Source organism: Vollenhovia emeryi, unplaced genomic scaffold, assembly GCF_000949405.1.
Source record: "Vollenhovia emeryi isolate VEMERY1.0 unplaced genomic scaffold, V.emery_V1.0 DF939146.1, whole genome shotgun sequence".
NCBI classification, from domain to species: domain Eukaryota; kingdom Metazoa; phylum Arthropoda; class Insecta; order Hymenoptera; family Formicidae; genus Vollenhovia; species Vollenhovia emeryi.
Window position 1 is genome coordinate 839,169 of NW_011967220.1, and position 12,789 is coordinate 851,957.

Sequence of the window (12,789 nt, forward strand, 5' to 3'; positions counted from 1 at the left end):
AAATTTGATTGTTCGGAGGCAGAACGGCCCACGCTGTCCGGCCCGTGAGTTCGCCACGGGGAAACGCTGCATTCTTATCATTCGAGAAACTGGCGTGGCACAACGTAGCGTATACGGCGACGGCATCCCGTGTGTACGTGCCGGCTAGCTGTCTCCTCTAACAATACAATAACGATGGAAGGCGTCGCTTAAGGGCAAGTCCGCCTAGCGTTGTTGTTCAGGTTGTGTGCGTACCCATCGATGCCGGTAAAATATTACGTTTACACGTTCCCCGCGATATTGCTTCCGGGTCTTCTCAATATGACGTTTCCAATAAACGGCCAGTGAACTTGAACGCTTCGCCGCTTCAAATATTCCAATATTTTATACATTCGACACGAAAGAACCAACTGCGATTTATTTATAATTAATGTTGTGTCCTCTCACAACTTTGCGACGACACTTTTACGACGTCTTTGCGAAGAAACGGGCCGCGCTTGATCCGTGCTAAAATCGACGAGCGATGGAAAAATCATTTTCCTTTCCCTTGGTGCATTTTAATTTCTATCCGCGGGACGCTGCAAGAGTCGTGCCAACGACGCACTTAACTCTCTTAGAAAGGGATCCATCCACGCCTCAGAATTGAGAGAAAGATGGTAGTAGGAGAAACAAGTTGCTATTCCCACGCTGCGCCTGTTCGGGATGCTACAAGCCACTTTCGCTATCCAACCTTATCGAAGCTGGTGCATTGCGAAAGGTGCAGGCGATAGGTTCACGAATGCCGGTATTTTTTGTTCGAGCGGCTCGGACTCGGGCGCTGGGATAGCCCCTCGAAGTACGTGCGAACGCGATAATGGTAAAGTGATCAAGTAATTATCGTAAACACGGATTGCTCTTAAGTTGTTACTTCGACCGGCGGAAAAATGTTTAATGATTTTCTGACAGAAACAAAAAATTAAATTACTACCGCTCACTCCTACCGTGCACTTCGCTCAGCAGATCTCTCGATCGGAGAAAATCATTTAACATTTTTCCTCCACAGGTATCAGCCGAAGTAATATTCTGTTCCAAAACTACGTCAGATCCTACTCCATCTCGTATCGCTGATCGTCTCGGAGAGAATCTCTTTCGACATCCCGCTTCGAGGGTACGGTAAAAAATGCGAATAAAAAAAAACAAGGATTCCGTTCGTTTTGTGCTCAGCCTTCTCGTAAACGTCGTAATGTCACAGTGTTTCGCCACGGTGCACCTGAATATTGCGGCTCTACGCTTCCAGCACCTGTTCCCACCTTGACACCTGACGGGGCCTTCTCGCGCTCGCTTAGTCCGTAGGGGTTCGAAAGCGCATCGCTTGTCCACGCGACGCAGTCGACGCCGGCGACCGCGTGGTACGGCGTGGCGCGCCAACGCAACGGCTGCCGATGCGTTACGCATAACGCAAGGCAAATGTTGCAATCGCGTCTGCGGTTTTAATTCGACTACTCATTTATTTACACGCAGTTACATTACGTCAAATTCTAATGCTCTACTTCCAGCTGCTCTACATGTCGAAATAGTAGATCCGTGGACAAGTCTTTTTTAACTGTTTTACACTGCCACGGATTCTCGATCCTCGTGGTTCTACATTCGGCTAGGAATACACAATTTGTTGCTAAGTTATTTCAATCGTTTTTACTTCATCGCGGTGGAAAGTCCTCGCGCTGCGCCAGGAGATTGACAACCATATGTACGCGGCCGCACTCTTACAAGTATACTCTCTTTCTTGTATCACAACTGGCTATAATTGACCAACGTGAACTTCAACGTGGACATGACTGAAACGAGGTTTTTATAAAAGAAAAATAATGTTGCTTTATTTCATAAGTTAATGTTGAAAAACTGACCGTTACATAGGAAATTATTTCAGCGAATAGTACGTGAGGGACTGTTTCACGGTAAATCTAGGGCTACACGGCTACAATCTCTTATCGAGTCCACCACTGTTAGCTGGGCTTGCATAAATATAAACAATACAAACTATCAATAAAATATTCTCTGTTCCTTTCCTAATAAGTTGGACCTTCGGTTGGACCAGAGATACTTTTACGTGGAACCTAAAATGTAAAATAACAATATTGCGTCTGCGTAACGCGCGCGAATAAAAGTAGAGATGTCAGCGCTATTGATTACAGACAAAACTCGAGAAAGTCGCGTTAAATTTCAGATTAATTAGCGATGACTGGTGTTGATTAATGAGTCAACGACAAACGCTCACCGCTGGCGCAGTCCGGGCTCTTACAAGGTGACTTAGTTGCCGCGTTGGTATAAGTTGCGTAACAATTTACATCACACTTGTAGCGTAAGACAGGATTGCCGCATCCAGAGCAGTCAGGCACACTTGGGAGCTACGATTATATTGTCTTTTAATACATCAAGGATACCACTGGCTCAAGATACGATGTGTTCTACCTGCACTCCCTGGACGCCCGTTTGTTGAACGCAAAGCCACTGATTGTACGCGCATCCACCTGCAGTTCCGATTCCTACTCCGTATGTAATTTGCGGTACTAACGAGACTTGAGGTACTATAGGAATCGATGGTACGGAGCCTGGATAGGAACCCGGATAGGACCCCGGATAGGAGCCTGGATAGAGCCCTGGATACAACCCTGGATACGACCCTGGATAGGGCACCGGGTAGGGACCCCCAGGTACGGGATGGCAGGGGGGACTACCAGGGTGGCAGGGACTACCGGGCGCTGTCGGGAAATGAGCTCAATTTTATTAAACTCCTCTTCGTCTATTGAGTTACAGAGGGGAATGAGTTAGATCCTGTATGAATTAATAAATAGACTTTGAGACTCACGACAGCAGCCTGTGGAGCCTGGTCCGGTACGATTGTCCAAGATTCCACTACCATTACCGAAAGGATTAATGATATTGTTAATGCCGATGTTCGTCGTTATGTTGGTAGTCCTAAGCCCATCATTGGCCGGACTGCAGTTCCCCGATACGCATTCCGTCTCGTATTCCGTGATGATCTGATGCCTGTGCCTGGTCTTCTTTGTGCAGTGCCCACACTTCTTCTCGCAATCATGATCCGCGTGATGGTCGCACTTTTTTAGACACGCTTCCAGACAGTGAGTGGGATCTGCAGAATTTCATTGCTTACCGCTTGCAGCAGTGCAGCACAATTTTCTTGAATAACGCGAGCAAAATGAACGGCACTTAGCCGGTACAGCACGTAAGACAATCAAATATAATTATGCGTACAACGATTAAGGCCGTTTCGCGATATCGCTTGTACTTATCCATCGTACTTGAAAGCCGCGCTAATGACCAGCGTTGCGTTGCGCAACTGCGTCTGTTACGTTATAAAAGATGCAGTAATTTTAATTTAATACGACGGTTTATCTCCCTAAGCGATCGTGCAACAGCTGCGGTTGCATAATACGTTCGGACGGAGGCTTCCGCAAACGGCACGCGAATTCCCATGTTTATATATCCCCGATTGTTATAGCGATTGGTGATCTACCAGTTTCCGGCTGCCCGTCTCCGTGGCTCGTGTGATGACCGTGCCTCTTCGGTCTCATTAAACACTTGACGTACTTTTTGTAGTCCGGATTCCGGCATTCGTCGTACACCTTTTGCTGGTCATCGGTGATCGCCGTCTCGGTGCCACCCCCGGCGGCCTCGGCGGCGTTCCCCTCGGCGCGCGCCAGCAGCGGCAGCGCGCCCAGGCCGACGAGGAGATGCACGATGAGCAAGTGCGACACTTCCATAGCGCCGAGCTCTCTCGGACGGAGTAATCGGCCGGGATGAGCGACGCAACCCTTTATACCTTAAGCCGCGTACCCGGGGCTGCGGGGTTAATGACCATTACCGACAGCGTTTGCGCTGTCAAAGTCTTAGTTGGAAATGTTTGCGCCGTACGCCCTCGTAAAGATACGTCGTCGCGCGTCGGCTAATATATTAACGCGTAAATTGTTATCTGCCTCACGGCAACGGAGCGCCAACGTCAAATTTGCACTGCTTATCGCGGAAACGCCGCGCCGGCCGCCGCGAAGCTGTCGTCCGCTATCCGCCGGGTCGACTCCCCCAAGAGCCCCGGCGTAACGAAGGCAGGGGTCGCAGAGTAACGCGCTAAAACACACTTTCGTAATGATAATATTGGCCGCGCTACCTGCAGACACGATATTCGCGATGCGCTCGTAGATACGCGCGTGGTTCAACAAACTACGGCGATACGGAGAAATTAATAATGCAGACGGGATTTTCTATTTTCCTCGCGCGTATTACCGTTCGAACGCTTCTCTATTTTTAGCTACCCGCGCGCGGAGACGTCGCGGGTTCACTACTTGCACCTTTCTTCCACGTAATATTCCTCGAGCGCTATCTCGTGACTCGTTTGTTCCGCAAACACGTTTATTCAAAACGTGTCATTATCGCACATGTGTACTACCGCGCGAATTTTTCTTTTTAATTACCGCGCGCTCCAAGACAATTACGCTGGCTCGTCTCGTTACCCGCGGTGCGTTCGCTTCATTGCGATCGAACTAAATTGAACGATCAACTGACAAGAATATTCTCCATGTCGCCAGCAGTGATTGCCCTAATAGCACAGTGCATTGAACAAACATTGGTTAAACATTGGCCCAATATTTGGTTGTGTTGGGCCAACGTTTAGCCAATGCACTGTGCTACTAGGGTGACAACTTCAATGTTTTTGAGGAATGTGAGAGGCTGAGGTAATATTTTTCGCAAAAAAATTTGCTGTACACTGAGAAAAATGTCCGATTAAATATAATCGAATAATCCATTTACATAGTAACAAACGGACATATCCAATTAAATTATATGTCCGATGAAAAATATAATCGGTTTTCAAATTTCATCGGTGACTGCAATTTCATCGGAGGTATCCATAATTTAATCGGAAAACGTAATCGGAAAAATTAACCATCGGAAACACTATTTAATTGGTTTATCCGATGGAGATTTTTCTCAGTGTATTATTGAAAGTGCCAGATATGGTCAACAAAGGCACTGAAGTTGTAAACTGAATGATTTGGCACGTCTTGATCGGAGCTTCGAGCCCGGTGTTTCGGAGGTGAACGGTCGATCCGCTGGTAGCGAGTATCGAGCGATGAGATCGAATGGGTCAGCGACACTGGCTCTTATCACAATCCCCTGGGTAATAGAACAGGAAACATCCTATCGTTTCCTTTATTTGCGTTACTCATCGATAAAGTCGCCCGCGAATAAATAGACTCTCGGAATTTTAATTTATCCCTGCATTCTTGGGAAGGAACGTTTATTTGAGCAGCCTGATTGCGTCTGAAAGTTGCGTTATCAGCCTGATTTTTTTCCAATGTACGTCTTCTCGCTCCGGTGTCTCGGTACAGTTATTTACTGTACATGTGTTCGTGGCAGTCATCGCGGGCCGCTTTAATGGGTCATACGATTATAAAATCTTTCACGCTCGCGTCGCACGTACGTGATTTATCGCGATTTATAAGGTCCCTTCCGGTCATGGGAGTCTCCGTTCAAGGGAGAGTACCGCTACCAGAACTACGTACACAAAACTGTCGACGAGAGGCTTGTCAAAGGGTGGCGGCAAAGTAGGGATCAGCCCTCCTCGGTCTCTGCCACTCGTACCTACGATGCTCCGACTTTTCATTGTCAAATAATATTAACGTTGGACAACGCCTCGAGAGCACAGTCATCGCTCGCAACTTGGAAGTTTACGACTTGCCGAGGTGCAACATGGTGTCGGCGAACATATGCACGTACCGGACATTCCATTCTCGAGCGAACCAGCGGCAGGTTGGCGAGACTCGATGCGGACTTTCTAAACGCCCTGTATACGAACGACTTCCCTGCCGATGGTAGGGGGACCGAGCAGGCCTCTCTCTCTCGAACGTACTGGCCCCGTCCGTGTGCTCGAGGCTTACAATGGCCGCCGTTGTAAGCCGACGTGCTGCGTGCCTCAAGTATTAATCGTCCTCAATTTTCCCGACTTAATTTGCCGGCTGAGAAACGCCCACGAAAAAAAAAAGATGCGCGACGCCCCGCCGCGGTATCACTCGACGCGAGTCCGCGCGACCGCGAGCTCCGATGGACGACGCCCGCGTCCTGACGTACCGTCCTCCTCCTCCTCCTCCTCATCATCATCATCGTCACCACCATCATCAGCATCGCGTGTGTCGTTGACGCTTCTCGACGAAAACAGAGTGGTCGGCGGAACGCGAGCGATCGCGTCCGGGCGCATCACGTTGTTGCGAGACACTTGTTGAGCTCCCGCGAGAACATCGAAGACGGCCGAAGCGAACGTTTCTACATTGTGCCACCTTGATGCCAAGTGTCGTGAAGTATCGTTCGTTAGACTAGTGTGCGCGATGTTGTTACGCACATGCTGCCCCGCTTGAGAAAGGTAATTGATACTTCCGCAGAGTACCCTTGGAAGGGTCTCCTGGTGATCTTTAGAAATCGACTGTATAGACGAGTATTCCGTCCGCTCTCTTTTTCGAGGTGGTACTTTCGAAAACAATCGGCTCCTCGTATGTATTAAAGTGTTGAAGTCTAATGAGATTCAAAGTATGCGTCAGTCATCGATCATTCAAAGATATGACTGTGCACAAGTCTGCGTAAAAATCCATTCGAAACTGCTCCTACGTGAGCAATTCGTTCAATCCAATCGGATTAATGTGCTCCAAATTGACGATAATAATCGCTATGAATCGTTACGACGATAATAATATCTGAGGGCTCGTTCACAATGAGAGGAATGACGAACCAGGGATTAAATGTGAGAAATTAGAAGTAAAGAAAATGTGAGAAATTTAAATTTCGATCTATGCAAAGCCACACATGCGTTCGCAATAAGGGAAGAAGGTATTCCCAATTCCTGGCTTTCCACGGGTCCAAATTTAGGTATAGAGAATTCAAATTATTCGATATAAACAAATAGCATTGACAAGCAGAAATTTGGGCGTTCGATGGCGAAAATAAAATTTAATTTCAATATTTTAACCGTATATAAAATTTATATGCACGCGTTTCGGCAACACAGTGCCTTCTTCACCATATAAAATTACGGTAAAAAAGCCGATACCCAAATTTCTGCTTAAGCGCTTAAGAGTTTCTTTGATTTGTGTATAGAGAATTCAATTTCGATCTATGCAAACGCACACATGCGTTCATAATAAAGGAAGAAGGTATTCCCAATTCTTGGTTTTCCACAGGTCGAAATTTAATTCCCTGACCCTAATTCCTTACGTTTAGTTTCTTGTTCCCTAATCCTCTTATTGCGAATGAGCCCTTATTTCTCGCCGAAGCTTTGGAAGAGCGAAAAGCGTATTCGATAGCACGAATTTCTGCGAAAAAAAGTGAAATCATCGAATTATACGCGCATTATACGCTCTGAGACGCTATACTTTTTCCTGGTACGGTTAAATAGGAGATTGTTCCGATAGATAGGCTAGACTTACGTCGCTGTAGAAGAATGTGCAATTAGCTATTCGCGGCTAGACTCCGTCTACGAGCCTAAAATTATCGCGCTCGTTCCGAAGCTCGATTTCGCACTTGTCGCGAGAGCACGACGATCGCCTTTTAAAAAACGAGTTCGGAACGGCGCGTGTATCGGAGTGATTTTCACTTTTCGAAAATAACACGCCTCCGAAGTCGTTTCGAATTATTCGACCGTGGAAAGGACGCTTTCGTTTTTTTCTGCGGGGAAATCTTATCGCTCGAATACGGAGAACACGCAGGAAAAGCGTTGCAAATCGAGAAAGTCGCTCTTTGCGCAATAAAAACTCGCCGATCCGTAATTATAACATTCGCGATCCGAACACGTATTGAGCGGTATTTGAGATGACTGGCAGCAATTTTACTGTTGACCAGTCGATGACTGTTAAATTCGTAAGAAGACTTTTCACAAAATTGAATGAATCGTTGAACGGACGTATGTACTTTTTACTTAATCAGTTCGGACGGTTACAAGGAAGCTAGCACAAGACACTCCTATGAACATTTTAAGAGTATTCTTCAAGAATATGTGGAATATTCCATAGGTCATTCTTATATATTTATCTTATAACATCAAGAATTATTTGACGCCAGCAAATGACTAACAATGATCAAGCTTCTAATCGACCATAACTGGCGATGTGTTTTTAACACAGAAAATTTATTGCGAAAAATATTACCTCAGCCAGGGTTTGAACCTGGACCTCCCTACACTCTAGGTGGGCGTCTCACCATTATATGCCTCGGTGGTTGAATTGGTCGAAGAAAAGAAAAATTTTCTGTGTTAAAAACACATCGTCAGTCATAGTCGATTAGAAGCTTGATCATTGTTATTTATCTTATGTTCGTGGAACATTCGACTGGCGCTACTATAAATCTTTTTCAAATGTGAATAGAATAATCAATCGAATATAGCGTTATATATGGTATGACCACAGGTTTCACTGCCTTCTGCATAGGTTAAATGTATTACACAATAGACAATGTGCAATACATAAACTCGATGAATATTCAAAAACTATTCTGAATGAATATTCCAAAGACATTCTCCGCGATTATTCTAGAAACGTTCTTCTTTGTATATATATATATATATATATATATATATATATATATATATAGAATATTTAATTCGAATATTCTGAAAATAAGAACATTTGCACTCTGGGAAAAAAGAGACAGCAACCCATTTTGGGGCCCACAATTAGTAATCGAATTGTTTGGATTGTTCGTAACTCTATTTTAAGAAAAATTTTGATCGTTTTTTTGTAGTTCAGCAACTTAACATTTCGGTTAGTGCCTCTTAAGTGAAAATTATTTTTGCGTTACTGAATATCGACAGAGCTAATAATTAGAATTGATTAGTGTTACTTAAAAATCTTGGATATAGATAGAATTGCTAATTGCAATTTTTAGTTACGCGGGATAAAATTCGTAAAAGATTAGAGTTACGAACAATCCAAATAATTCGATTACTAATTGTGGGCCCCAAAATGGGTCGTTAACTATCTTTTTTTTCCCAGAGTAGTCCAGAAGAATAGAACTACGTGTGCTATCTGGTAAATACATCGCAGAGGCAACAAAAATCCCAATTTATTTAGATAAGTAAAATAGAGATTTTATACGCGCTAAATATAACATTGATATTATTCATTTCATAGGCAGCGACCTAGGAAATATATGCCGGTGCTATGGCAGTCGCGCGTTCGGCTGTTCGAAAATCGGCTATGCTGATGCATTTATGATTCGGCCGCGGGCCCCGAGGGAGAAACGATGGCAACGGAGGTAGAGGAGACTCCAGTTAGGTCTCCTTGGTACGGCAAGGTCTTCGAATGCTGGAGGAATCGGAATCGAGTCAGTCCTGGCAGGATCGAGCTGCCCGAATGCGATTTTTTTATCGTGGCACCGCGACGCACGTTGCGCGTTCTCAGGCCGACCCTGAGAAGCGGCTGGTACTACGAGAGTACGGCAGTCGACCGGCCGGAGTCGGTCAACGACAATTTCTTCAATCGGTGGACCAGGAGGCCGCATTCGTCCGGAAACTGCAGATGCTCCTTCCGCCAGTCCGCCGGCGCGCTGAGCACCAACGAAGAGCGAATAATATCCGCGGAATTGAATCGCATTCGAACGAGCCTTTGCGAGGCCGAGAAAACCGCGCGCGGCATCGAGGAACTGGAGCAAAGGCTCTCCGCGGATCTGCAGAAGTTACGAGACAACTCGGAACTCGATCGCGCCAACGATTCGACGGTACCTTCGACACTAACGACTGATCGCCAGCCGTTCGAACAGAACGCGAAGCAACAAATTGTCAAGGACTTGGAGAGGTAAGTTCGCCAATTTAACCAATAGTGGAATAAAACGCCAGGGAATCTATTTAATTATATCTTAAACGCGATATCTTGACATGAATAATAATAATCTTCGTATCAAGAATGAAATGATAATGTTGCATAAATATGTCTTAAGTGCAATATCATTTTTCTTTGTTTCTTTTCTATATTATGTGATAAATTAAAAAGGTGACTCGTGTGAAAATGAAAATTAAATTTTATCAGGTACATCAATACGCTTCTGGAAGAGGTGCTTGACGATACTGTTAAGCATATAACCGGTGTAGAAAGGAATAGCGTTCAGCATTCTTGGCAGCGAACAAAAAATAATTTGATGAAATCGCAGCCCGATAAATCCAAAGAGAAAGTTTCGATAAAGGACAACGACGGTTCCTTTCGAGCCGATATCAATCCTCGTCTCCTAGCGGATAAGACGCAATGGGCTCCGGAAAACGAGTGCAAAAAGCAACTCGCCGGAGTTACGGTGGGCGAGGGTTACGTGAATCCCGCTTTCGTCGGTTCGACGGACGAACTGGCCTCTCTGACTTTCGATTGTTCTACACGAAAACACAGTAAGTGATACGTTTAGGAGATTACACATATATCATTTCATTAACAAATACCCTTTTCGAATTCTTTCTTGTACACGATAAAATTGATTGCTCTTGTACTTGTTTTAATGAACAGCAGGCTTGTACCTTGGAATACCGACGGAAAATATGTCTTCCGAAAAACTGGATTGCGTGGATTCCGGGATAAATAGCGTAGAGACTATCGAGTTTCAGCTGCCTGATCAAGAACCCAGCTTTGAGCAGTCTTTATTACAAATTATCGATGAGAAGTTGGGAAGAGGCCCTGCGGCGAATAATGTGGAGGATAGTCCCGAGAAAAATTTGGAAAAAACAATTCCAATAGAGAGAGAACGTCGGACTGACTCCCAAGATATTGTGCTAACTTCGTCGAAACTTGGGACATCGTCGACTGATCCCGACTGGAAAGTGGAGCGACTGGAGGATACGGAAAATACGGAGACTGATTTCGAGAAACTACGCCTGGAATTCCGAAGCAGCAGCAGACACATGGACGACGAAACGCCGTCAAAAGTCGGCGTGAAATTAACGGAAAGTCCTTCCATCGAGCTCGAGGAGATTTACAAGAAATGGTTCGATGAAATCTCCTCGCAGGAAAACACTGAACGGAGCCCCCGCGATTCGGTGACGCTTCGAAGGAACAGGAAACCAACCATAGTTTTCTTACACGGCTTTGGTTCCTCGGCAGAAATCTTTGAGCATCAGCTGCAATACTTCTCTTCCCTCGGTTACCCCTGCATCGCTCCCGACATGCTCGGGCACGGCATGAGCTCAGCGCCCGGACGTTCTAGAGATTATCAATTCGGCAAGTTACTCAAGGATCTGGACGCTGTCCTACAGCATTACGCTTTTAAACCTGGAGAGAAGTGCGTCTTAGTCGCTCATAATTACGGGTAAGATGTTTGTTTAATTTCCCTACCTATGGAGCCCTTTCTTTTATTACTTGATTGTACATAATGTATGGTAAAATTTCAAAATATTCTCATAAAGTTCTTCAAAATGCCATGTTGTCCCACAATTACGTGATTTTCAGAGTAAGTTTAAAAGAGAAAACTCTCTCCGTTTTTAATTTTGAATAATTTGTGTCTCGAATGATTACTTTCACTAAAATTGATATACGCGAATATAAATTGCAGGTGCAGCTTTGCCACAGCGTTAGCTTGTAAATATGATAGCAATATCCATCAGCTCGTGCTGATATCGGGCGGCGGCCCGACTCCTCTCTCTCCGCCGAGCACGGAATGCGCGGGTCATTGTTGTCTCAGGGCGATTCTCGCGCCCCTGCTAATGTGCGGTCTTCATCGAGATATTCTCTATTCTGCGCGGGGCCGACAGCATCCTTATTGCGGTCAAGAATCGATAGAGCAGTGGCCCTCGCACATGAAATACGTATTGAACGGCATGAACTGGCCGGAGGGTGACTATGCCTTCCACAGGAAGATATGCACGCCAACGCTTCTGGTGCATGGACTAAGAGACAACAATGTGTCGCTGGTACAAGAGTGTCAAATGGAAAGGGTGAGTTTATGTTAGAAACTAAAATTATATATGTACAACTAGACAACTTTTTCAGAAACCAAGATCTAATTTAACCCGAACTTTTTAGACAATGGTGAAGGCTTTCCTCGAAGCTATTCCAATGGCTGGTCACAGTCCAATGACTGAATGCCCCCAACAACTGAATCATATGATACATTGCTTTATAGATTTGTGGAAGAACAAAAAATGGCAACAGTGACCTCCTGACTCCAGAAATAATGTCTAAAACGCTGTATTATATCGAAATTTTGTATTTCGATTCATGCAATTAACAAACTGCTTATCAATTAGCTTAATTATCAGTCAGCTATAATATTTAACGTTTAAGTATCAGTCAGATATAATATTTAACTAAAAAGATAAGATACTTTGTATAGATAATTCAAGAAGACTCAATTCGATCGGACGGAAGATAAATCGATGAAGTTTGTGTGGCCTCGTGAAATGTGCCAAATTTTATACAGATATATACGGAAAAAATGTACAGGTAAAATAAATATAAAAATGTCCCATTTGTCTAGATCACTTGAAAGAACTTTTATACATTTCAAAATTTTGTCGTTTTAATACTCGATACATACTGTATCGAAATATCTGATTCCGTTTTAAATCTAAGGTTTTACATGCTTGAGAGAATTCTTATCAATATAAGTATTCTCTCATCAATATAAGTAGACTAAAGCTAAAGCTGAAAGCATAAAATATACGAAATATTATGCCTTTCCACTTTAAATAGATGATTTGTATTCAAAATTTTATTTTGCTCCTTCGTACCAGACAAAAAAAAGTTGCTCAAAGTGATCTAGCAAATACTGAACAGAGGCTATGGAACAGCATATAGATCT

The 12,789-nt window shown here is 44.5% G+C and overlaps 2 protein-coding genes across 2 annotated transcripts; one reads left to right on the top strand and one right to left on the bottom strand.

The window, feature by feature from the left end:
- Positions 1-1,804: 1,804 nt before the first annotated feature.
- LOC105566178 lies at positions 1,805-6,386 on the bottom strand. The gene is made up of 5 exons (XM_012019974.1): positions 6,103-6,386; positions 2,825-3,109; positions 2,428-2,717; positions 2,234-2,363; positions 1,805-2,072 (listed from the first exon to the last, which is right to left on the bottom strand). The coding sequence occupies exons 1-5, from the start codon at positions 6,227-6,229 to the stop codon at positions 2,062-2,064; spliced, it is 843 nt and encodes a 280-aa protein (XP_011875364.1). The 5' UTR covers positions 6,230-6,386; the 3' UTR covers positions 1,805-2,061.
- Positions 6,312-12,780, top strand: LOC105566177. The gene is made up of 6 exons (XM_012019973.1): positions 6,312-6,391; positions 9,147-9,809; positions 10,041-10,387; positions 10,503-11,298; positions 11,542-11,923; positions 12,012-12,780. Exons 2-6 carry the CDS (start codon positions 9,259-9,261, stop codon positions 12,141-12,143), a joined length of 2,208 nt encoding a protein of 735 aa, XP_011875363.1. The 5' UTR covers positions 6,312-6,391; positions 9,147-9,258; the 3' UTR covers positions 12,144-12,780.
- The last annotated feature ends 9 nt before the right edge of the window (positions 12,781-12,789 follow it).

Coding starts and splice junctions, on each gene's coding strand:
- LOC105566177 (XM_012019973.1), top strand. CDS start 9,259: ATGGCAACGGAGGTAGAGGAGACTCCAGTTAGGTCTCCTTGGTACGGC. Junction 9,810..10,040: donor ATTGTCAAGGACTTGGAGAG/GTAAGTTCGCCA, acceptor AAATTTTATCAG/GTACATCAATACGCTTCTGG. Junction 11,299..11,541: donor TTAGTCGCTCATAATTACGG/GTAAGATGTTTG, acceptor TATAAATTGCAG/GTGCAGCTTTGCCACAGCGT.
- LOC105566178 (XM_012019974.1), bottom strand. CDS start 6,229: ATGCGCCCGGACGCGATCGCTCGCGTTCCGCCGACCACTCTGTTTTCG. Junction 3,110..6,102: donor GGAGGAGGAGGAGGAGGACG/GTACGTCAGGAC, acceptor GAAATTCTGCAG/ATCCCACTCACTGTCTGGAA. Junction 2,364..2,427: donor CGGGCGTCCAGGGAGTGCAG/GTAGAACACATC, acceptor ATATAATCGTAG/CTCCCAAGTGTGCCTGACTG.